General features: G+C 44.3%; 1 protein-coding gene across 3 annotated transcripts in view; it reads right to left on the bottom strand.

The window, feature by feature from the left end:
- Window positions 1-861: 861 nt before the first annotated feature.
- The window catches only part of LOC139268148 (potassium channel subfamily T member 2), a 1179460-nt gene continuing 1156214 nt past the window's right edge, over window positions 862-24107 (bottom strand). For all 3 annotated transcript variants that reach the window (XM_070886186.1, XM_070886187.1, XM_070886188.1), the window contains 2 exons: window positions 7975-8059; window positions 862-1511 (listed from right to left, as the gene is read on the bottom strand). In XM_070886186.1, the coding sequence (XP_070742287.1) occupies window positions 1394-1511; window positions 7975-8059 (203 nt within the window). In that variant the 3' untranslated portion in view covers window positions 862-1393. The remainder of the gene's footprint in view (window positions 1512-7974; window positions 8060-24107) is intronic.

Genomic DNA, 24107 nt, shown 5'->3' with positions numbered 1-24107 from the left:
CAATAACACATGTAGGGGCTCTAAAAGGGTGCTTAACCCCGGTAGGAAGTTACCAAAATAGTTGAGGAGTCCCAGGAACGACCGCAGCTCCGTGATGTTCTGTGGCCTGGGCGCGTTCCTGATAGCCTCTTTCTTGGCATCTATGGGCCGAATGCCGTCCGCCGCGATCTTTCTCCCCAAAAACTCCTGTTGCCATGAAGACGCATTTCGACCTCTTCAGCCGCAGCCCTAAGCGATCCAGTCGCTGGAGGACCTCCTCCAGGTTGGAATTAATGTGGTCTATCTGTAAAGCATGCACTCCCATGTTCCGCCACCAGGGAGCTCATCCCTGGGACTTCAGGGGATGAGCTCCTGGTGGCGGAACATGGGAGTGCATGCTTTACAGATACACAACAATTTAAACAATAAAAGGTTAATTTTGTTGATACAGAGTGATCGGCTGCATTACAGAAACTGGTATTCAACATTCCGGGGTACTTCAAAATACTTTTTTCAATATTAGTAAAGGATTGCGGGCCCAATTATGCAGTGGCAGGACCCCACAGTGATTTTCACAAACTCCCCCCACAGCTGTGCTGCTAATAGCACTTGACCTTGGGAATGGACTGGATTCAGGAAACAGGCAAAGGGGGAGCGGGGAGAAGGGGTATGAAAATTCTAATCCACACAAGATCTGCCCCCCAACCCTCACCGCCCGCCCCACCACCCCACCCCACCCCCCGGACGCCCACTGCCAAATTTTGACCCGAGATGCTCAACGGTTTAAAATTATATTTCTTTGCATCTTAATCAATAGAATAATAATTGTTTTGGTATGTATAAACCAGAAATGCCAAAAGACAGAAACCTTTAGCTTTTAATTGTGTTTAAATTTACTTATATGTATGGAATTATTTATAAATTAACCCTCGAGTACCAATGCATTTACTGCTTAATTGACTTCCAGTAAACCTACTTTCCCCCCACTAGCAGAATTATATTCCCCGTGTATATTAATTGAAGACTAATTAGCTGTTAGACTTTAATACCCCTGCAACGGATGGATAGCTGGAAGTGGAATTCATTTCACTGCGTTTCTTCTCCATTATGAGTTATTAATGACGTTTTAAGAAACACAGCCACAATGATAGCATGATAGGCTAGGTACTGATGTACAGCTCCAAGCTTACTGGAATCATTCTGCAATTTCATCGGTGAGTCTGACTGATCGGCACTGCTTAATGCCATACATTGATTTAATTGATTAAGTCACAGGTACAGTGTTTCCAACAACTCCCTAACACAAATGTCTTTGTTTCTTAGGCAGTTTCTTAATGTAATGCTTGAAAGCCATAATACTTCTTGTCGAAACGTGTGTTAAGATTTTTTTTCCTGTGGAGTGTCGTGCGATGAATTAAAGGTGGGTGTCATCTTTTGTGTCCCGTCCGCCTCCACTGTTGTTACACACACTGATTTTGAGACCGGGTTTACTGTTTGGGACGTAGGCCAGAGGATCAGGCCGGATCAGGTAGCTGTAGACACAAAAGAAAAATGAGAAATGTAATTGAAAAGGGGGCAGATTGAAAAAAAAATACATTAACAGGAAGAAAGCTGCGAAATTCAAACTGCTAATTCCTTACATCATGTAGAAATTGAAGATCACTTTAACATTTACTGTTCATGCGCAAACTAATTCTAATGTTTATTAATAATGCACACCTCTTTGTTCATGGTGCTTAGTTATATTAAACAATATAATTGAAATCTTTGTTTGCTCTTGACTAAAATCAATCAAAACTTTGTGATCCTCAGTTTTATGGAACAAGGTAATGTTTGGGAACGGGAGGGCATGGCTGACTTTTTAATTCTTTTCTTTCTAATAAAAGTACTAATATGATGAATTTATATCATGTTTAGCTCTTAGGATAAGCTTATTATTGGATTCTGAAAAAAGCCATAGAAATCATTAATAAATGTGCTCAAGTCATTTTGGAATCATTTCTCAAAGTTGGAATAATTCAATTCTAAAATTCTATCATTTTAAAAGGCCACTTTCAAAAAATCTTGTTATTCATTACTAGATTAATAACTGTTCTATTAAGCCCTAAAATTTTAAACCAAACACAGATTCCAGTAATGGTAGAGGAGCTGAAATTCCTTGGCCATTGCACCAGACTCCCACATTACTCCAGCGGAATTTGGCAGAATGAATCGGGAAAAGGAGAAGAGCTGGATATGCTAAATTCTGTCCTCAGTTGAAAATCCCACTGGACCTTTGTAAGGGATGCAGCCTTTGTCTGACGCTTAGTATTGGGGAGTTCCTGCACTGGGAATTCGCGCTTCCCAGACCCACCAGGAACCCAGATGAGGTGTGTTGGCCTCCAGGAGGGGCAGAAGTATTCCTTACACGGGAGTTGAGGAGGGGAAGGAGAGGTGTCCACTTATTAGCAAAGCAATCTGGACCCTGTAGATGGGTAAATGAAAATTAAAAGTTTTATATACATAAAGGCCAAACGTGGAGAGGACCTTCGTTTCACCCCATCTGGGCACCAGAATCTCTGGCAAAGCCGGAGATGTGGATACCAGCGTGCACAATGTTGGCGCAAGAAGTGTTGGCATTGTGGTCCCTGGATTTTTGGCTTGAAGTAGAGCAATTCATTATGACCACCAAAGATCAGAAATAAAATCTTTTTATTACTCCAATTATTTCTCTTTTGTTAAAAATGTTCCATCTCTTCATCTTAGTAATGATGCGCAAGCAGTGCTGGGATAAACTGGCAACTAATGAGTTCTTTACGTGCAGTGCTGTTGCTAATGGTGGCTCTGACTTTGGTGGCAGTGCTGTGAGGTAAAAGAGATAGAGAACTGCCGTCTCTGATGGAGGTGACCGTCACCTTAGGATTCTCCCAGATGTATCAGCACTGCTGGTAGTGAATAACATTGCTGCTACACATTGATTTGTCTGGCCTTTGGTGCTGGAAAAGCTTTGCTGCATGTATCATGATAAAAGCTATATTGTTACCAGTGCTATGGAATCCACCTATAGCGGGGGAATTTTAACCTAAAAAAACAGGCTGAATTGGAGTGTGGTGATACAGGTTGAAGCTCCCGTATCCGGAACCCTCAGGACCTGGCCTGTGCCGGATAAGGGATTTTTTCCGGACGAGGGGTGGTCACGTTAAATTGGATGGTACAGGTACTGAGCAAGGGGATATCGGGACTGGCTGGCTTGGGGCTGGGAGTGCGGCAGAGAGATCATGGTGAGGGGGGGCGGTGGTGGATCACGGGGTCAGGCCAGCGATTGCGGGAGTCGGCAGCGAGCAAGGACTTCAATTTGTTCATGGAGTTCTGTGCATGCGCCGCCCAGTGGCCGGCAATGGTTCTGGACGAGGGGTGATTCTGGATAAGGGAGTTCTGAATAAGGGAGGTTCAACCTTTACTTAAATTGTTCAAAATCGTGATTCCCGACCCAAACCCGCCTCCAACCCACCCGCTTCCAGTTTTAACAGAGGCCGGGGGGGGTGGGGGGGGGGTGCAGGACGGGACGGGCAGCCAATCCGTGCCCAGGAGGTGGGACATCAATTAAATATTATAATGAGGCGCAAAGCCTCTTATTTAACCTCCATTTTCTTTTTAAATACATATAAAGCCCGGCTGTTACAGCAATGTGGGGATTGCTGGATCCAGGAGGTAAGTACCTTTATACATATCTCCTGGATCCAGAGTCCCTGCTTAGCCCATCCCTCACGGTCGGAGACCCCCTCACCCCCTTGAGGCCTCTGATCATACTCCCAGGCCTCCCTCCCCCATTGATGCTGAGGCTGGCCATGATCCCTCCCCACCACCAAACCTCTGGTGGCCAGCCACGATCTTCCCTTCACCCACTCCCCCCCCCGTTCCCCCCATCATCCGTAGGGGGGCCCACGATCTTCCCTTCACCCACCGACCCCCATTATCCGTGGAGGGGGGGCCACGATCTTCCCTTCACCCACCGCCTCCAGCACCCCCCTCATCATCCGGTGGCTGGCCATGATCTTCCCTTTATCTCCATCCGATAATCCAGCCCCCATCCCACCACAATCAGCCCCAACACTCACATGCAAACCAAGCCCTGCCGTTAAAGTCGGCACGGCCTGCGGGAATCCCGGCCTCCCGGGTTTCCCAACCGGCTTGGAGCCCGTCCACCCCCAACCTTCCCTCCTCCTTAAAATCCAGCCCATTGTGCAAAAAAGGAAGATTCCACAGTTGCTTCTACTTGAAATATTGCGGTAATATAAAGAGGGTGATAAACACCAGTGGGAATTTCTCATGAAAATTCAAACCTGCTAAATATTATTAACAACACCAGAGTTCTAGAAAGCTTCTAACCTACTGAGTGCGGAGATATTGAAGCTATGCATCTCAGGCTGGAGAAAAAAAATCATCTGCTGCTCTATCTTGGGCACTGTGCATAAATTATCTGACCTTACCACATAACATGAGGTTATCTCATTTACATAATGCTCTGGGAATCCAGGGACATCAGTTATGATACTCCGGAGCACCCGGGCCAGAATACCAGGCACCAGCATCGTGTTCTATGCTGGATGATTTTATGGAATGGATAGGAGGGGGGTATGATGTGGGGAAAGGGCACCAGGTGAGGTGTGCTAAACGTGTTGTTATTTTTATAAACAGTGCCTTCCCTTTCAGTGTGGACGCTGAATTTGAAGGAAGGTCAGGGACCGAATGAACATTACACACAGCATCTGTGCATAAAAATACGGGGACCATATGCCCAATGATCTTAAGACATTAGAAGGGGGGGGGGGGCAAAATTCAGTAACGTTTAGTTAGCACCAGGCGCAAACGATTCTGAACTTCAGCTAAATTGGGTTTTAGCGCCCTTGGAAGAAAGGGGGTGGTAAATGAGAAGCTAATGACCTCAGTTGGGTGCTGCTGGGATGGTAATTACAGAGTTATACACAATTTGAGTTGAGTTATATTCAGCAATCATTCTTCAAGCCTTCACAGTATAATCCATTCTCCTTCTGTACAGAGCATCTGTGACCTCGCGGATGGAGCAATGGACAGCAAACTGAGAAATGTTGGAGATGCCTCCTGTTGCACCCTGGGAGGACTCATTGGCATAGAAATTGAGCACGATGGTGACCTTGACTGCCACTGAGAGAGCCGTCCTCACCCTGATCTGATGCTCGAGGTATGGTTGCAGGAGGTGGCAGAGCTCTGTGACCACATCCTTGCTGAAGTGCAGCCTTCGAACACATTGTTCCTCATTGAAATTGACATAGGAGAACTGCTGCCGGAATTCCCTGGGAGGGTAAGGACTCCTGTTGACAGCCCTGTTGGGCCTCCTCCCTTTGGCCACATTTTGCTGCCTTTCTCTGTGCCTTTCTTCCTGCCTTTCTCCCTGCAATACAGCCTGCAATTCTCCCTGTATTTCTCTCTGCCTTTTTCCCTGCCTAAGCTGCCTCCAGCGGTGAAGTCAGAGCAGGAGGTCGAGTGCCAAGATGACCGCCATGAAACAATTTAAATGCTGTCCTTTCGAATCTGCCCTCAATGAAAACAGGAATGGTTAACAGGCAGAACACTCCTGCTGAAAATCACTCAAATCTGTCCAACAGCAAGTCTGTCTATGTGTTGGTAAGCTGCAAACAGTAATGGCTGCCAAAAATTCTTTCTAAAGATGATGCCTTTAAATAGCATTCCTCCAGCTGACTCCTGGGCAGCAGCAGTCTGGGCTGGCTGGGTGACAGCCAGAGACAAGTGCACTGACGGTGTGGCAGTTTTGGGATCAGGAATGCTGTCAGGAATGCAGAGAGGACAACCCGCAACTGAAACTTGACAGGTGAATGCTGTTGTTGTCAGTGCCAGGTGGTAAGTGAGGGGGTGCCACCGAATTTCTCTTCTGGGCGGTAACGGGGCGCTGCGCATGCTGATAACGTCCGCGCGCAGCTGAGCGGGACGCTACCTCTTAGCGCCTCCGCAAAACCCCAGACCAATTTTGCATGGGGCATTATTCTCGCCCGCGCCCGAGTGAAAACCCATTTGTGCCCCGTTAGCGACTCCGCGGGTGCTAACGGGAGGTGGAAAGTATCCGAATTTCGCCCCCTATGTTATCAGCTTTGTTGTGTCACTGGAGTCAAAACTCAGGGCATATCTTCCATAATTTGGCTGGGTACTTGGCGCTATATAAAATCATGAGCAGAGCATCAGCGGAGGCATTGCTAGAATTTGTTAGGGTTCTAACTAGATTCCAGGAGCTTGGGGGCTACTGCAACTGCAACTCAATATTCTGCAGTGTAAAAAAAACACTTATGCCAAATTCTGAAAGTGGTTCTGCTACACTATTTATATTTCAGGGCGATTTCTACTATCATCGACTCTGCTGTAAAACTGCCATGCGTGGCTGCAGCTGGGCATGTACCTTCTCCAGTTGCTGAAGAAGGTCCATACAGAGCTGTGTGTACAAAATCAATTCAATAGTTGGGGTGGATGGATTGAGATATTCAGTCTTTTGACACCTAAAAGCATTGCCCATTCCATCTCCAAGGTTACTTCTGTTGGAATAGCACTGATGCTGATTATAGAAGATTGATGGGCGATCTGATCGAGGAATTTAAAATGCTAAAAGGATTTGTTACAGTAGATATAGATACTATTTCTTCTGGTGGTGGAATCAAGAACAAGGGGACATAATCTTAAAATTAAAGCTAGGCTATTCAGGAGCAAAATCAGGTAGCAATTATTTAAACACAAAGGGTTGGATTTTCGTTGTCGTTCATTTAGCGGCATTATGCATGGCGGGGCGGTAATTATAGTGCGGGAGAAAAGTTTGCATCTCAGTCAGCAAAATTCATCAGCTGGGCAGTGAGTGTGGGGCTAAGTGCTAAGGGAGGCATTACACACCTCTTTTAGGGCGCAAGGCTGGCTGAGCAACTCAAAATCCGCTGCAAAAGAGTTGGCCTTGGAGCACCCTAAAAGAGGCTTCTGTGACACAAAAATTCACAACTAAAAAACACAACAAACATTCCCAATACCTTAAACACCCTACGATAAGCTGCACTGCAAAAGTAAAACTAAACAAAACAATCAAACTTACCTCATTCACCAATTCCATCACTCACCACTGATGGGACAGCTCTGACCACCTGGTTTTCCAGGTGGTCCCACCATGGTGCACTACGGGGCGCTATAGGGTAAGCATATATATCAAATTTTAATGCACAGTCGAAACCAGTGGCATTGCATGCCGGCTCGATGCTCCCAGACAGTGCTGCTCTGCGGCCCCGCAAAACCAGCAATAAATTTGCTGGCCGCCCGCCTGGAAAGCTTTTCCTCCGCCATTACCGCCTCTCTGGGGTGCTAACAGAGGCGGCAACATTAAGAAAATCCAGCCATGAGTAAATGGGAGTCTGGAACTTTGTTCTCCTGAAAGGTTTTGAATGCTGGAACAATTGGATCTTTCAAGATTAAGGTCGCTAATTTTTTTGTTAGATAAGGGCATCAAGGGATATGGAGCAAAGATGGGTAAATAGAGCTGAGGTGTAGATCAGTAATGATCTAATTGAATGGCGGAGCAGGCTCGAGGGGCTGAATGGCGAACTCCTCTTCCTAATGTTCCTACTGGAGATGCCAATAGAAATCAGCCCTTTGGATGCTGTGCTTAAACTCTGGAAGCAGCAATGCCTTCTCATTTACATTACTGGTTTGTTGATGGCAGAGCTGTCTGGGGTGGCCAATTGACATGGTAAATGCAGTATATACTGCCATAGAACTCTTCTTATAATGTAAGAGTTGAAATATAAAGCTAGTTATTGTCTGCTGGATCATGTTCCTGAAGCATGAGCTGGACCAGCAGATGCGGAATTTGTCCTCTGGCACACCAGCATAAATTCACTAGCCCTCTTTTGGCTCTCAGTTCAAAGTGGATTGGCTGGAACCTGTTGCTATGCCATCTAATATCTTAAAAAACAAAATAAGTGAAATACTTACACAACATCATTCACTTCCAGTCTTATATCTGGTGAAGGATTGATGAGAATATATGACAGAGTGTTCTGTTGATCATTCATTTCATCTAAAAAAGATAACAGAAAGGACATTTTCAGTAATATATGTTGGTCAAAGTAAGCAGCTCCCCCGTGACCTTACCTCAATTGTACATTGCTCTCCCCATGACCTTACCTCAACTGTACAATGCTCTCCCCGTGACCTCTACCACTCAAAAGGATAAGAGCAGCAATGTCATGGGAACACTATCACCTCCAAATTCCCCTCTAAGTCAAACAAACATCCTGAGCTGGGCACAGATTACCATTCCTTCATCATCACTGGGTCAATATCCAGGAATTTCTGACCCAATACCATTGTGGGGGCCTCATCTCCATGAGGTTCAAGGGAATCAAGCAGTTCAAGGGGAAAGAGCGGGGACAATAAATATGGCCTTGCTAGCATCGCCCATGCCCCGATAAATAAAAAAGAAAAACAGTAGTACATTGGCCCCTCGGCCTTTACTTTTAAGAGTAAACCATAGAGCACTGCACAGTGTAGGAAACTTTAAAAATAAATTAACTTTATTGTGTAGCTGTTACACATTTGACACAAAGGGGGAAAAGGTGCTTAAAATGACCATATTTCTACCAAGGTATTACAGCTAAAGGAAGAAAGATACTTTTTTACAAGAGGAGCGTGTTCCTTCTCACTTTGTGTTAAAGTAATGATTAAGAGCTAATCCACGCAAGGAACAATCGTTTCTTAAAAGTTTCGGATGCTCGTAAATAAATAGCAAATAAATCAGCTCGGCAGCCTCTCTTTTGCTGTGGTAACTGAAATTTTTGTGAAAAAACTGAAATCAGAACGATGGAGTATTCATTCCCCAGCCCTGGTCACCTGTTCACCATTCGGAGTAAAGTGTCATGGAACGGCAGCTTATGTTACCTCCTCATGTCCCTTACGCTGCTGATTTGTATGTACTGGTCATCAGCCACATCTCATTTTTAGTTTCCGTGCCCCAGTCAGGACAAGAGACATTACACTGCAGATTCATGAATTATAAATTCATTAACTTAGTTAAATACTCACTTATTTACACTGGAGGAAATACAAATCTTTATTTGCACTCTTTCATAGAGTCCGTCAGCGGACAAATTTCACAGAAAACTCATTTAATTTCTATGTATTTTTAGAAGTCCTAGGAGTAGTCCTTTAAGTGGAAGAGTGAATCTAAAGGAAATTGGATTACATGTTGTAGATATAAACATTAGATATAGGCATTACATGCTCTTGCCACAGAGACCTTCTAGCTTTAAAAACAAGTTTGGAATTGAATGTTTGTATTGTATTACCCAGATTAAAAGGCTAAGTATAGTGGAATGTATTGCCATAACCACCTCAATTGATTACATATGTCAAAATCTACTATATTTTCTGTGGTATCCCAATCTGTTGACAGCAAGATATGTCACAACCTTTCCTTGGGCCTTTCCTACAGCCTTATGTTATTTAATACATTCGCAAGCAATTCCCCAAATCTCACTTAATACATTCCCAGCATGCTCAGCAACAAAGGTCAGGCTATCATCTACCTCTGAGCAAAGCCACCCTGCTGTAGGTGCTCTGCAATAAATATACCTGAGCTGGGCTGACACTGCTATTCTCATGAGCCGCCTCTGCTATATCTGCGATAGGAGCTTTGTTACTCCAGTAAAACTGGTACACTCTTTTAGAATAATTAATTTTGTTGTTCAGATGAAAGTAAGCGATATAGGCTGTTTTACTTCAAAGTAAATCAGATAAAACCAAGTTAAATTCATGCAGAAATGTCTTACTTTAATATCGTCAGGATTTCATTTCTGCCAAGAGGATGGTGAACATTTTATAAACACGTTTTAATCTGTTGGAGTAAACGTTGAAGCACTTTGAGACTTCCTAAGGTCATGAAAGGTGCCATATAAATGCAAGTTCTTTCATTTGCCTTTTAGTTTGTTTTTTAAGTCGGTATCATTCTTATGGCCCACAGTTATACTACAAGTGTAAGTTTTATTGAGAAAATACATTCCATATAAATTTTCAATTAAAATCAACAGCACAGAACAGAGCAAAAAAAACAGCAACCTTTAAATGCTAGACAACAATCTGATTTAGAACAAATAAGGGGTGAAATTGGTTTTGGGTGGTTACAGAAAACCAGCGATAGTGAATCAGCAGCCCATTTTATACCCCACTCGATTATCTTTTCCATTGATTTTGATGTCGAATGTCTGGCTATATTAGGCTGAAGCTTCACTGCTGGCATTCATTGTGTATGAACTGTTAGGTATTTATTTTTCAGTGGTTTCTATCTATTTTTCATAATGGTAAAGAATTTGTTTGGAGTGGTTTGGAGAGTAAAAGAAAGACAGACTTGCATTTATATAGTGCCTTTCACAATCACCGGGCGTCTCAAAGCGCTTTACATCCAATGAAGTACTTTTGGAGTGTAGTCATTGTTGTAATGTCGGAAATGCGGCAGCCAATTTGTGCACAGCAAGCTCCCACAAACAGCAATGTGATAATGACTAGATAATCTGTTTTTGTTATGTTGATGAGGGATAAATATTGGCCAGGACCCCGGAGATAACTACCCTGCTCTTCTTCAAAATAGTGCCACTGGATTTTTTACAATCACCTGAGAGAGCAGACGGAGCTTCGGTTTAACGTCTCATCCAAAAGACGGCACCTCCGACAGTGCAGCACTCCCTCAGCACTGCACTGGAGTGTCAGCCTAGATTTATGTGCTCAAGTCCCGAGATTGGAACTTGAACTCAGAGGCAATTGTGCCACCCACTGAGCCACAGTTGACACTCAGTACATACCTCTGTTTTCCTGGTGGTCCAGTATTACATATTTAATGGAGCATGCACACACCACAGTGTTAGTTTTGGTGTAAATCTGAAACTGTTTCACACTGTTGCTAAGTTTGGAGTGTGAATCAGGTGACAGAGCCCAAACCCATTCTGAAGTAAAGGCTACATTCACACTATAACTATAGTGTTGGTGCTACCAATGCTACAGTTATAGTGTAAATGCCCGGTAATTCCTTTGTGCAATGTAAAGTACGTCATTTTATTAAGTCTCCGATTGTTTAATCTAGTTTTGACTGTTGGTTGTCCCTTGGGTGATATAAACTGAAGGTCATGACCATCTAGTATCTGTGACAGTCTACTGGAGGCCCTTCCATGCTCAAACGCTAGCCTCATTAAATTCATTAAATTACAACTTTGGATTCATATGGTGCAATTTTGGCATTCTCTAAATATGTAGTCTGAATTTTATTCAAATATTCTTCTTCAACAGCAATCATCATTTGTTACGCAGTTTAGGCAAGCAGAGGGATAATGAGGTTATTGCAATTGATGTCATCACACCATCCATTGAGAGTCAGTAAACTAATTTTCTTCTTCTGCTGATCAACCTTGAAGATCCGCAACATAAAGTGTTTATAAATAAATTGCAATGTGAGCCTTTGTTGCCACTAATGAGCATTCGTGTTAAAACTCAACAGAGTACTTGCATGGTAGATATGAAATAAACCCACCCCAGAAAGTTAACTGAATTCATTTCAAGTCTAAGTACCTTTTTAACAACGTGATCAGTGCTAATTACCGTCAGTCATTAAGTCGGCATGGAGTGGTTAGGCCGAATGGCCTGTTCCTGTGTCGTATATCCTATGTAATCCTAGAAATATAAATTCTGAAAATACAAAGAGAAGCAACACTACAAATTTTATAAACAAATATGTGGCAGAGGTGCATTCAGTTTCCTGGCACTCTTTTATACAGGTAGATACAACCTGATTTATATTGGCCCCAAAGCTCCTGTAACCAGTCAATGAATGGCACAGTTCATTAGACTTGCCCTTGCCCGTTTAATCTCCATGATATTCTGTGTGGCAATTTGCTGGAAGTGGGAGGTAGAAATGGTGTGGCGCCCTCTACAGGCCATCTGGGATCAGACTGAACAGGGCAAGGAACTGTGTATCTCCTTAACCAATCAGAGTGAAAGATTGTGAAATGAACAGCGCAAGGTCTGATCAAGGAAGTGTAATTTAGAGTGTCAGGTACAGAAAGAGAAATAAAGAGAGGGAACAAAAGATCCAATTAAGAGAGAAAAAAGAGATGGAAAGAAAAAGTAAAAAAAAACATTTAATTTTTTAAACATCCCCAAAATTAAAACCTGAAGGAATGAAACTCCATATTTGTAATAGTTAATTTTCAGTGCCAGAGAGGTTGACTGGCAGTAATTAGCACTTGTCACGCTGTTAAAAAGGTACTTAGACATGAAATGACTTCACTTAACTTTCTGTGGCGAGATTACTTCGTAGCTACCATGCAAGTATAGGAACTTCACACCGCTCAATGCAGTTGAATGAGGAGTTAGACAGCGAGACGAGATGCCGTTTTCATAAAGCTAATGGCTATGTAGTGCATTTCTGACAGCAGCTTCTCAATTTTCATGTTTAATCTGCCCTCAATCGAAGTTGCTGTATCATTTGCACATAAATTATTTTCACTGCAAACTTTGGGCCATTAAAACAACCAAGTGAAAGCTCGAAATAAGGTTAGTGTATAAAATATAACACAGGCAATGAGCAATATTTTTAGACATCATAAAAATATTCTATGAAGTTTGTGCCTTAAAAACTGAATGTAACTTTCCACATATCTGTTTTCAAGTTCTTTATTAAACACAACTCGGTACCAGCCATATTTTTCAGTGGTCAAATTTATCACCCATGGTCTTAACAAGTCTAGTGAATTTATTTTCAAAGCCTCATTTGATTATGACACACTAACCTGGCACACTATTTCCATCAGCGAACGCAATAGAAAACCATTTCTCTTACTTTGTCTACCAATTAAGTTGCCTTTTAACTTCAAATTCATCATGCCTGACTGCTTGCTTTTGGGAACCTCTATGATAAGACAATACTGGAGAAATAGGACTATCTGTAACATCTAAACAGCCTTCTTTCAATAGTAAACTGTTTCTCTCTGTGGTAAATTGAATCCTTTCTTAGTCTCTTGATTATTTTACATTATGATGTAGACAAAACAAAACTGACTCAGATGTTGAATATTTTTGAAATTCAGCTTTCTTTGTTTCGTATTTTGAAGCTCAACACATAACTGACCAGACAACTTGCTTCTCTTTCCCTTTCCAATTCAGCCCATCATTGTTTAGCTTTTCCGTGGAGATGATCTCCTCTTGTTATTATGCATAACACCATAAACAAATACAGGAAGTTTTCTAGTGAGATTCTAAACACATTCTTTCTGAATACTTTTACAACTTCACTAGAAGTACTGGCCAGAGGAAATCTTCCTGTATTTGCTATGGTGTTGCAGCATATAGCGAGTACAGAAACCACTCCCACAGATGAACAAAACTACAAGTGACCTTCGAAGACAGGAAATTGCTCTTTGTTTCAAAATTGTACTAGGAACTTAAATTAATAGAAAAAAATAATGGGCCTGAATTTGCAGTCTGAGGCATACCAGAAGAATACTCTTTTGATCCGAAAAAAAATCCAAAGTTACCTGGTGTCTCCGGAGTCTTTGGGTCCTGGGTCTGCAGGTGTACGTACGCGGGCGTATGCGATTCGCAAGCGTCCTTGGGATCACGTGTGCCCAATCAACCAAACCAAAAAGGGAATTCCTATGATGCTTATGGGGATTTCATTTACGAACGGAATCTTCATCAGCATATTAAAAATCCTCAAATAAGTAACAATTCACACTACTTAAAAAAAAATTAATTAAAGTACCCTTTAATTAAGCATTTGAAACAAAAATTACATTTTTTGAAAAATGAATTTAAACATTTTAAAACGGGCCAAAATTTATCTAAACTAATTCTAAATGTAGGTGTACATTTAAGCCATTTAAAAATGTTATTTTAACATTTATTTTATCCCTTACGCTGGTAAAACAAGGTCTTATGCTTGCTTTTACCGGCGTAAGGGCTTCGTGGGCAACCGCTGAGCAGTAGTTGGGCAAATAACTCAACACCAGCGAAAGTGATCTTGTAGCAGATGCGAAACTTGACAGATCACAAGTTCCAGGTTTTCACACATATGCATCGCATATGGAAACCCGGAACTTGCAGGCCATTCTGAAGGCTTCCAACAGCATACGCTGTGCATACACTGTTGGAAGCACCGTAATGTTTGTTTATAAGCCTTATCTATCCGGGAAGTATTGTAGCATTCTTACAGGCCACAAGCTGGCTGTAAAGATGACAAAACATACCTCAAAAAGAAACAATTGCTTCCCGTGTGAGGTGAAAGAAATGCAATGTGAAAGATAGGTTCCTGTATAATGCTCCAGAAAAAAAGATTGAATGTTTTTATTTATTAGCATGCAAATGAACATTGCATATTTTCTTTTAAATAGGCAGAGTTCTTTTAAATAAAAAGCAAGTTTAAATGATTTCTGAAAACATACAAATTATATAACATGAAATATCCCAAAGGTTTCAGTGTGGTATTCTGCCTGTTAAGTAGACAGTCAGACTAACTGACAGCAGTGAAGCCATTACCAAAGAAAGCATATTAGTCTGTTTAGAATGATTGTGAGTCAGGAGTATTTATCAGCCTAACGGGAGACCATTTTCAATTGCTGTTCAGATGAATATCACTGTCGTGCAAATTTGTCCTATGCAGTCTCTAAACAGTAAATACAAAATGCGCCCTTCATAGAAGTGATCATGTGGTGCCCCTGCACCGTACTACAAACTCACACGAGGCATGTACTGCAGACACAGTCACTACGTGACCTTAACCTTTATTCCCAGGACCAAAGAGTGCTGACCCTGGGTGGGACCTCCCCTTTTATACCTGGAAACCCAGGTGAGGAGTGTCTCCCACAAGTTCACCCCCTGTGGTCAGGGTGTGCATTCGCATGAAGGTTACAATTACCTGAAGATTACCGTTGCATGATGGTTACATACATGACATCACCTCCCCCTTTACGTCTTTTTGTGTCAAAGGTTAAGCCTTTCAGGTGGTCGACGCTCTCTCGTGGAGCGCGCAGTTGTGGCTCTGGTGGCTGAGCCTCAGCATGCGTCTCAGTCACCTGAGGTGATTCCGGCCTGTCCGGGCTGGCCGCAGGGACTGTGCATGCTGTGGATTGTCCTCGTTGCTCGTCCACTGGCAGTGGTGTGCGTGACAGCTCATGCTCTTCTTCAGGTTCCTCCGTGTCTATGCTGAACCTTTTCTTTACTTGGTCCAAGTGTTTGCGGCATATCTATCCATTGTTTAGTCTGACCACTATGACCCTATTCTCTTCTTTGCCAATTAGTCCCAAAGCATGGTTAAGAACAAATACCGGGTCATCCATTTCTATACACTTCCCCCTTGAGTTTCGATCATGTAACTCGGTTTGGGACTGGCACTTGCCCTCAACAATGTCTGCCAGGGCTGGGGAGGGTCCTTGGATTCGTAGCATGCCCTGTTTTATAACTTAGACCGCACGTTCCACCTGGCCATTGGAAGCCGGCTTGAACGGCGCTGTCCGGATATATTTGATACCATTGTCCGACATAAACTCCGGGAATTCATGGCTGGTGAAACACAGGCCATTGTTGCTGACCAGGATGTCCGGCAAGCCGTGGGTTGCGAAAACCGTACGCAGACTTTCCACGGTGATGGATGTCATGCACGAGTTTAATATGATGCACTTGATCCATTTCGAGTATGCATCGACAACGATCAGGAACATTTTCCCCATGAACGGGCCCGCACAATCTACGTGAATGAATACGTGACCATGGCTTGGTGGGCCAGGGCCACGGGCTGAGTGGGGCCTCCCTGGGGGCATTGCCCAGCTGGGCACACATCGTGCACCTGCGAACCCAGTGTTCCAAGTCTGAATCAATCCCCGGCCACCATACATGTGACCAGGCAATGGCTTTCATTAACACAATGCCTGGGTGCTCGCTGTGGGGTTCCCTGATGAATGCTTCCCTGCCTTTCCGGGGCATGACTACCCGGCTGCCCCATAGCAGGCAGTCGGCTTGGATAGAAAGCTCATCCATCCGTCTCTGAAATGGTCTGACCTCCTCGGGGCACGCCCTGTGTGCGGGCGCCCAATCCCCAGTCAGGACACATTTCTTTATCATGGATAGGAGGGGGTCTCTGTTGGTCCAGAGTTTGATCTGGCGGACTGTGATGGAGGAGCCTGTGGTGTCAAAAGCCTCAACGGCCATGACCATCTCAGTGCTTTGCTCCGCTGCCCCCTTGGTGGTGGCCAGTGGGAGCCGGCTGAGCGCGTCAGCGTAATTTTCGGTGACTGGCCGGTACCGTATGGTGTAGTCATACGCAGCCAGCATGAGGGCCCATCGCTGTATGCGAGCTGACGCATTGGCATTGACAGCCTTACTGTCGGACAACAGGGATGTTAACAGCTTGTGGTCCGTCTCTAGCTCGAACCGTCTACCAAAAAGGTACTGGTGCATCTTTTTCACACCTTAAACACAAGCGAGTGCTTCCTTTTCGACCAGGCCGTATCCACGCCCTGCCTGGGAGAGTGACCTAGAGGCATAAGCCACTGGTTGGAGTCAGCCGTCATCATTACCCTGCTGCAACACACACCCAACCCCGTAGGACGATGCATCGCACGTTAAAACCAGTTTTTTACAGGGGTCATACAAAGTCAACAGTTTGTTAGAACACAGCAGGTTCCTCGCCTTATTGAAAGCCCGTTCTTGACAGTCCCCCCAAAGCCATTCACAACCTTTACGCAGGAGCATGTGTAACAGCTCCAACAATGTGCTTAAGTTCGGCAGAAAGTTCCCGAAATAGTTCAAAAGTCCCAGGAATGATCGCAACTCCGACGTGTTGCCGGGCCTGGGCGCCCGGCGGATCGCCTCCATTTTTGATTCAGTGGGCCGGATCCCATCTGCGGCAACCCTCCTGCCCAAAAACTCGACCTCTGGGGCCAAAAACGCACACTTGGATTTTTGCAGCCCCAAGCCTACCCGGTCCAGTCGGCGTAGCACCTCCTCCAGGTTGTGGAGGTGTTCCTCGGTGTCCCGACCCGTTATAAGGATGTCGTCTTCGAATACGATTGTTCCAGGAATGGATTTGAGCAGGCTTTCCATGTTCCGCTGAAAGATAGCTGCCACCGAACGAATGCCAAATGGACACATGTTGTAGATAAATAATCCCTTGTGCGTCGTGATGGTGGTCAGAAGCTTGGATTCTTCAGGCAGTTCCTGAGTCATGCAGGCCGAAGTGAGGTCCAGCTTCGTGAACAGCTTTCCATCTGCCAGCGTGGCAAAAATGTCCTCTGCTCTCGGGAGCGGGTATTGGTCTTGCAGTGACACTCAGTTGATGGTGGCTTTGTAGTCGCCACAAATCCTGACCGAGCCATCTGCTTTAAGGACAGGAACGATGGGACTTGCCCAGTCGCTGAATTCAACGGCCGAAATTATGCCCTCTCTGAGCAGCCTGTCCAATTCACTTTCAATTTTCTCACGCATCACATACGGCACCGCTCTGGCTTTGTGGTGCACTGGTCTGGCGTCCGGAATGATGCGCATCACTACTTTAGTGCCCTTGAACATTCCGACATTGGGTTGAAACAGTGACCTAAATTTTTGTAGGACCTGTGAGCATGAACTTCGCTCCACAGATGAAATGGCGTGCACATCCCCCCATTTCCAATTTGTCTTGGCCAGCCAACTCCTCCCCAAGAGTGCGGGGCCATTTCCCGGGACGATTCAGAGTGGCAGCCGGTTCTGTGATCCATTATGTGTTACCACCAAGTTTGCACTGCCTAGCACTGGGATGATCTCTTTGGTGTACGTCCGTAGCTGCATGTCAATGTGTTCCAGTTTGGGCCTGCTAGCTCTGTGTGGCCATAGCCTCTCAAATTGTTGGCCACTCATAAGTGACTGGCTAGCTCCCGTATCCAGTTCCACACGCACTGGGATACCATTCAATAAAACTTTCATCATCATGGGTGGCGTTTTAGTGTATGAGCTATGGACGTCAGCCACATGAACCTGCTGAACTTCAGCATCTATGGCTTTTCCCCAGGCATCATCCTGCATTGCAGACCCCTTGTCTGGTTCCTCTGTCTGAGAGATTAGCCTCGCCACACCTTTTTTGCACATCCTGGCCAAGTGTCCACTGACGTTACAAATCCTACAGGTATATTGCTGGAACCTGCAGCTTTTCGCAGTATGTCTACACCTGCATCTCCAGCATGAGCTGAGATTGTTGTTAACAAAGGGACTGTTACCAGGCATTCCTCTCTGATTGCCCATTTGGTTGTTTCTAAGCACTCTGATGGTGGGTGTTAATGGTCCCATCACGGGACACATTGTTCCCCGTGATGGCGTGAATTGCCGATCCCCTTTCCATTGTCCCTGTTGTGAGCCCACCCTAGAGTCTGTTGCTGCCTGGGCAGTTTTGAAATGCCTTTGCCTGCCTGCGGGGTACCTAGCCGTGTTCACAATGTTAACTTCCAGGTCCATCACCACGTTGGGACCAGGGCTGCGCGCGTAAATAAGCGTGGTCTCCTCTTCCCCTGCCATGAAGGTCTGAGCTATCAACGCCACCCCTTCTAAAGTCAAGTCCTTGGCCTCTATGAGCTTCCTGAAAATCCCAGCATGGTTAATGCCCTCAATGAAAAAGTCCTTTAACATCTCCCATCTGCAGGCGTCTGTGAACTTACAGAGACTAGCCAAGCGCTGCAGGTCTGCAACAAAGTCCGAGATGTATTGTCCCTCCCGACGCCGGTGTGTGTAGAACCGGTGCTGGGCCATGTGTACGCTACTTGCCGGCTTGGGATGCTCACTGATCAGCTGGCTGAGCTCTTCAAAGGACTTGTCCGCTGGCTTTTGGGGTGCGAGCAGGTCTTTCGAAAGCACATACGTCTGTGGCCCGCAGCTGGTCAGTAGATGCGCATTCCGCTTGTCAGCCGCTGTTGACAAAGCTCTGCTGGAGTCTTTCCACTAAGTCATCCCAGTCCTCACCCACACAGTAACGTTCCCCTGTGCTACCGGTGGCCATCCTCGTGGTTCGGTGATTCCCGTTTCTCGTCGCCAAATGTGGTGTCCCTGCACCGTACTACAAACTCACACGAGGCATGTATTGCAGACACAGTCACTACGTGACCTTAACCTTTATTCCCAGGACCAAGGAGTGCTGACCCTGGGTGGGACCTCCGCTTTTATATCTGGAAACCCAGGTGAGGAGTGTCTCCCACAAGTTCACCCCCTGTGGTCAGGATGTGCATTTCTAGGGTATTAGTACAGTGTACAGGAGTTGCATGAAGATTACAGTTACATGAAGATTACCGTTACATGATGGTTACATACATGACAGATCAAGTGATCAATGTTTTAAGTGATGCATGCAGTTGAAATTCTTAATTGGACAAAATAGTTTCATGTCTGGTATTCAATGTATCTTATAGAACATGCCATGCCAGCAATGTGAGCAAAGAATGTTTGCCTGAAATCATTCAGCTAGATGAATTTAAGGCAGTAGCAAACACTGCATTGCAAAAGAACAAAATCTTCTCAGTGTCATTTGTGCTGCTTGTTTATTCCTACAAATAATAATTGGTATTGTACATGTCTTAAATTTTAGGAAAGGTATGTTTCTGTAACTATAGGAACACATATGCTCATTCTAAGGTAGAAAATCAGCTATGGGTTTCTTTGACAAATTAAAGCCTTTGACCTCTTGCTTGAATTCAAGTTCTCAACGCACATGAAATTTTAAATACTAGTCCCCTAACATGAGATGCCAATGACCCTCCTAAAGTGATACATGTGGGATGTGTAAAATTTCAGTAGTTTTTTTTAAGCATAGGGAGTTCTGGGATTTCATTGGTGTGAAGTGAATTAAGTAAGTAGTCCTGGCATTGAACTAAGACCACTTTATCCTGTTAAGAAAGCTCAGTTGCGACCATTTTCGTTTTGAACTTTACAATGACATGTTGAAGTAATGATGATTAAGAATGTGTATTATCAGGTTCAAATGAACCAGACATGAGTGAAAGTGAGGCCTTGTTCGCACCCATTCTCTATTGATTAACTGGTGGACACTTTTGAAAATAACACGACTCTGAAGAATTCAATAACTTAGCTATGACCAATCAGTTTTACTCATAGTCTGTTGTCCAATCTTCAATTGATCCAGTTTGCAGTGTCAGTGTTGCAATTTGGGATACTTCCTACTGTTTTTCCTTGGGCTTAGTACAATGAGCTGTCAATCAAAAACAGTCTCAAAGACACAAAAGAGCACTTTGACCATGGCGCCAGCTTGATTGAATATTGGTTCACATATCGTTCAGGTCTAACATAAACAAGTTGATGAAGCCCGATTAGATTGAATATGGAGATCACTTGCTGACCTGCAGGTCAAAGCAGAACATGCTGGAAACACTCAGCAGGTCAGGCAGCATATGCGGTGAGAGGAAACAGAGTTAACGTTGTGCTGAAAATTCCGGCCTTGCCGGATCCGTACGAAGTGCGCATGGACCTGCCGAGGCCTTGCAAAAGCCGGTTTTCAGGGTGAGATGCGCATGCCCAGGAGCATCCCCGGGAGAAGGACGTTTGCGCGGGAGAGATTGAGCTATTTGCCCATCTCTTGCCCAGCAAATGTCCTTCAAACTTTTACACATAGCTTACTTTAGCCAGCGCAGGAGTTTTAAAACATATTAAATTTAAATTTAATCATACATTTTTAATGTTAAAAACCCTGTCCATTAACGTAAGTTTATTTTTAATCCTATAAAAACACATTAAAAAAAATTCCCCAAAATATATATTTTTTCTAAAACATTTAATTACATTTAATTTTAATTAATTTTAAATATGTGAGGTGTTTTTTTTAAATTTATTATGCTGTGTTTCTTGTTTTAGGAGGATTTTCTCATTGATGGTAATGGGATCTCGCACAAACAGAGATCTCATTTTTATCAATGAGAATACTACCTAGTGATTGGTGGTCCAGGCCCACGTGACTCCAGCATTTCCCTACGTATAGGGAAGTCATCGCCCCGTGCGGTGCACATCGAATGAAGGGCTCCGACCACAATCGAAGGTGCCTCTGTGACCACCAGGTATTTTAGCAAAAATGTTTTGGGTCGGAGGTGTTCGTCTGAAGGAAGCCTCTGACCTCAATTTTCCTCATTGTTTTAGGTCTGCGAGTCTTGAGTATTTGCAGCATCTGTGGGTCAAAGCACCTAGGTTGTCGTCTGTAGACCAACATGTCTCCTGCATTAAACAATAGGGCAAGAAAAGTCATTCAAATTTCTTCCAATTAAAGTCGTCACCATTGCCCTTTCAAAAGATGCACAGTTGATTAGTTATAGGTCAAAGATTACTGGAGTCCCAAATCAAATAACCTGGTAGACATTCTAAAAAGGAAAAACTGAAAATGCTGAGAAGTGGAAATACACAACAAGTCAGTCAGCATCTGTACAGAGGAAAGATAGGTAATTGATGTCTCAGGTATGCTACCCTTCATCAGAACTGAAGGGTGAAAGATAAACAATTAGGTAAAGTTAGAAAAAATGTCAAGAGGAAAGGTTGAAGGACTTCAGTTATCCACAGATCCCTGAAAGTAGCAGGCCAGGTAGATAAGGTGGTTACCAAGGCATACGGAATACTTGCTTTTATTAGCCGAGCTACAGAATACAAAAGCAGGGAGGTTATGCTTGAACTGTATAAAACATTACTTAGGCCACAGTACTGCATGCAGTTTTGGTCACCACATTTAGGCCACAGTACTGCATGCAGTTTTGGTCACCACATTTAGGCCACAGTACTGCATGCAGTTTTGGTCACCACATTACAGGAAAGATGTGATTGCACTAGAGAGGATTCAGGGGAGATTTACGAGGATGTTGCCTGGTCTGGAGAATTTTAGCTAAGAGGAAAGATTGGATAGGTTGGGTTTTTTTCCTTTGGAGGAAGCTGAAGGGAGACCTTATTGAGATGTATAAAATTATGAGGGGCCTAGATAGAGTGGATAGGAAGGACCTATTTCCCTTAGCAGAGGGGTCAACAACCAGGGGGCATAAATTTAAAGTAATTGTTAGGAGGTTCAGAGGGGATTTGAAGAGAAATTTCTTCACCAAGGGTGGTGGCGGTCTGGAACTCACTGCCTGAAAGGTTAGTAGAGGCAGAAACCCTCACAACATTTGAAAAGTACTTGGAAGTGCACTTGAAATGCCGTAACCTACAGACCAAGAGCTAGAAAGTGAGATCGGCCGGCGCGAATAAGATGGGCTGAAATGGCCTCCTTCCGTGCTGTAAATTTCTATGATTCTATGTGGAGAGACTAGAGAAGCTGGGTCTCTTCTTAAAGCAGAAAAGGTTAAGTGGAGATTTAACAGAAGTGTTCAAGATTTTGATCGAGTAAAAAAGGAGAAACTGTTTCCACTGGAGGGTGGTTTGGTAACCAGAGGGCACAGATTCAAGATAATTGGCAAAAGGACCAGAGAGGAAATGAGGAGAAATATTTTTATGCAGCAAATTTTTATGATCTGGATTGCATTGCCTGAGAGGGAGGTGGAGGCAGATTCAATAGTAACATTCAAAAGGGAATTGGGTATTGTTATGTATGCAATAATGACTCAAACTGAGTATTGTTTAACGAAGCAAGGTACAACTTTGGCTCTGCTTTATTTAGGCCCAAAGTACCTGACTCTCAAAATGGCTGGCCTTTTATACCTGAGCAGCACCATGTGCGTGCTGCTCAGTGGCCTCCAACAATGACGCCATCTGGTGGCTACAAACAGAATGTACATACATGACAATACCCCCCTCTGAGATCTTATTACAGTCTTTCACAGGTTGAGTCGGTCCGGTGCTTTGCACTCCCGGATTGACCGTCTCAGTTCGTTTCCAGCCTTGGGTGAGTGTGTAGGGTCTGTTGTGGCTGATGGCTGGATGACTGACTTGTTGGGGGTGGCAGTGGCTATGTCAGGAATTGCAAGTCCATTTTTATTGAACAGGGCCGTGATGGAAATTCCGGGTTCACTGATGACCCTTGAGTCCTCTGAAGACTGATGGTTGGTTGGTTGGTCGTCGATGGTTTCTTCGTCCGACAGTTCTGGTTCGTCTGTGTGCCTCAGTTTTGTCTGATCCATGTGTTTCCTGCAAGTTTCCCCATTCTTGTGCTTAATAACAAATATTCTGTTGCCCTCCTTGGTCATGACCGTACCAGCGATCCATTTGGGACCCTGACCATAGTTCAACACATATACACGATCATTAACAGAAATCTCGCGTGACACAGTTGCAAGATCGTGGTACCCTATGTTGACTTTGTCTTCTGTATTCAACATGATTATTTAAATCTGGGTGTACCAGAGATAGCTTGGTCTTAAGACCTCTTTTCATCATGAATTCAGCAGGCGAGACCCTTGTGAGTGTGTGGGGTCTTGTCCTGTAACTCAGCAGTATGCAGGACAACCGGGTCTGCAGTGACTCTTGGGTTACTCTCCTTATGCTTTGCTTGATAATTTGTACTGCACATTCAGCTTACCTGTTGGATGCAGGCTTGAACAGTGCTGACCTTACATGTTTTGTGCCATTAAGTTTCACAAACTCCTGACTGGTGAAGCACGACCCATTGTCGCTCACTACTATGTCAGGCAGACCATGTGTCACGAACATGACATTGAGATTCTCTACGGTTGCCGTGGACGTGCTGGATGACATGATTATGCATTCTATCCACTTCGAATAAGCGTCCACCACCACTAAAAACATCTTGCCCAGGAAGGGACCTGCAAAATCTACATGGATCCTGGACCAAGGTTTGGATGGCCATGACCACAGACTCAGCGGCAATTCCGTTGGTGCTTTGCTGAGTTGCATGTAAGTGTTGCACTGATGCACGCATGCTTCCAGCTCACAATCAATTCCTAGCCACCATACATGGGACCTGGCGATGGCCTTCATCATCACTATGCCCGGATGTGTGCTGTGTAACTCACGCACGAACTTCTCTCTCCCTTTCTTGGGCATTAGAACGTGATTGCCCCACAGTATGCAATCTGCTTGAATAGACAGTTCATCCTTACGATGAATGTACGGTTTGGCCTCCTTGCACATTT

The sequence above is a fragment of the Pristiophorus japonicus genome, chromosome 8 (assembly GCF_044704955.1).
Source record: "Pristiophorus japonicus isolate sPriJap1 chromosome 8, sPriJap1.hap1, whole genome shotgun sequence".
Taxonomy (NCBI): Eukaryota; Metazoa; Chordata; class Chondrichthyes; family Pristiophoridae; genus Pristiophorus; species Pristiophorus japonicus.
Note: the sequence above shows the minus strand (reverse complement) of the source record. Positions and strands in the feature narration are given on the sequence as shown.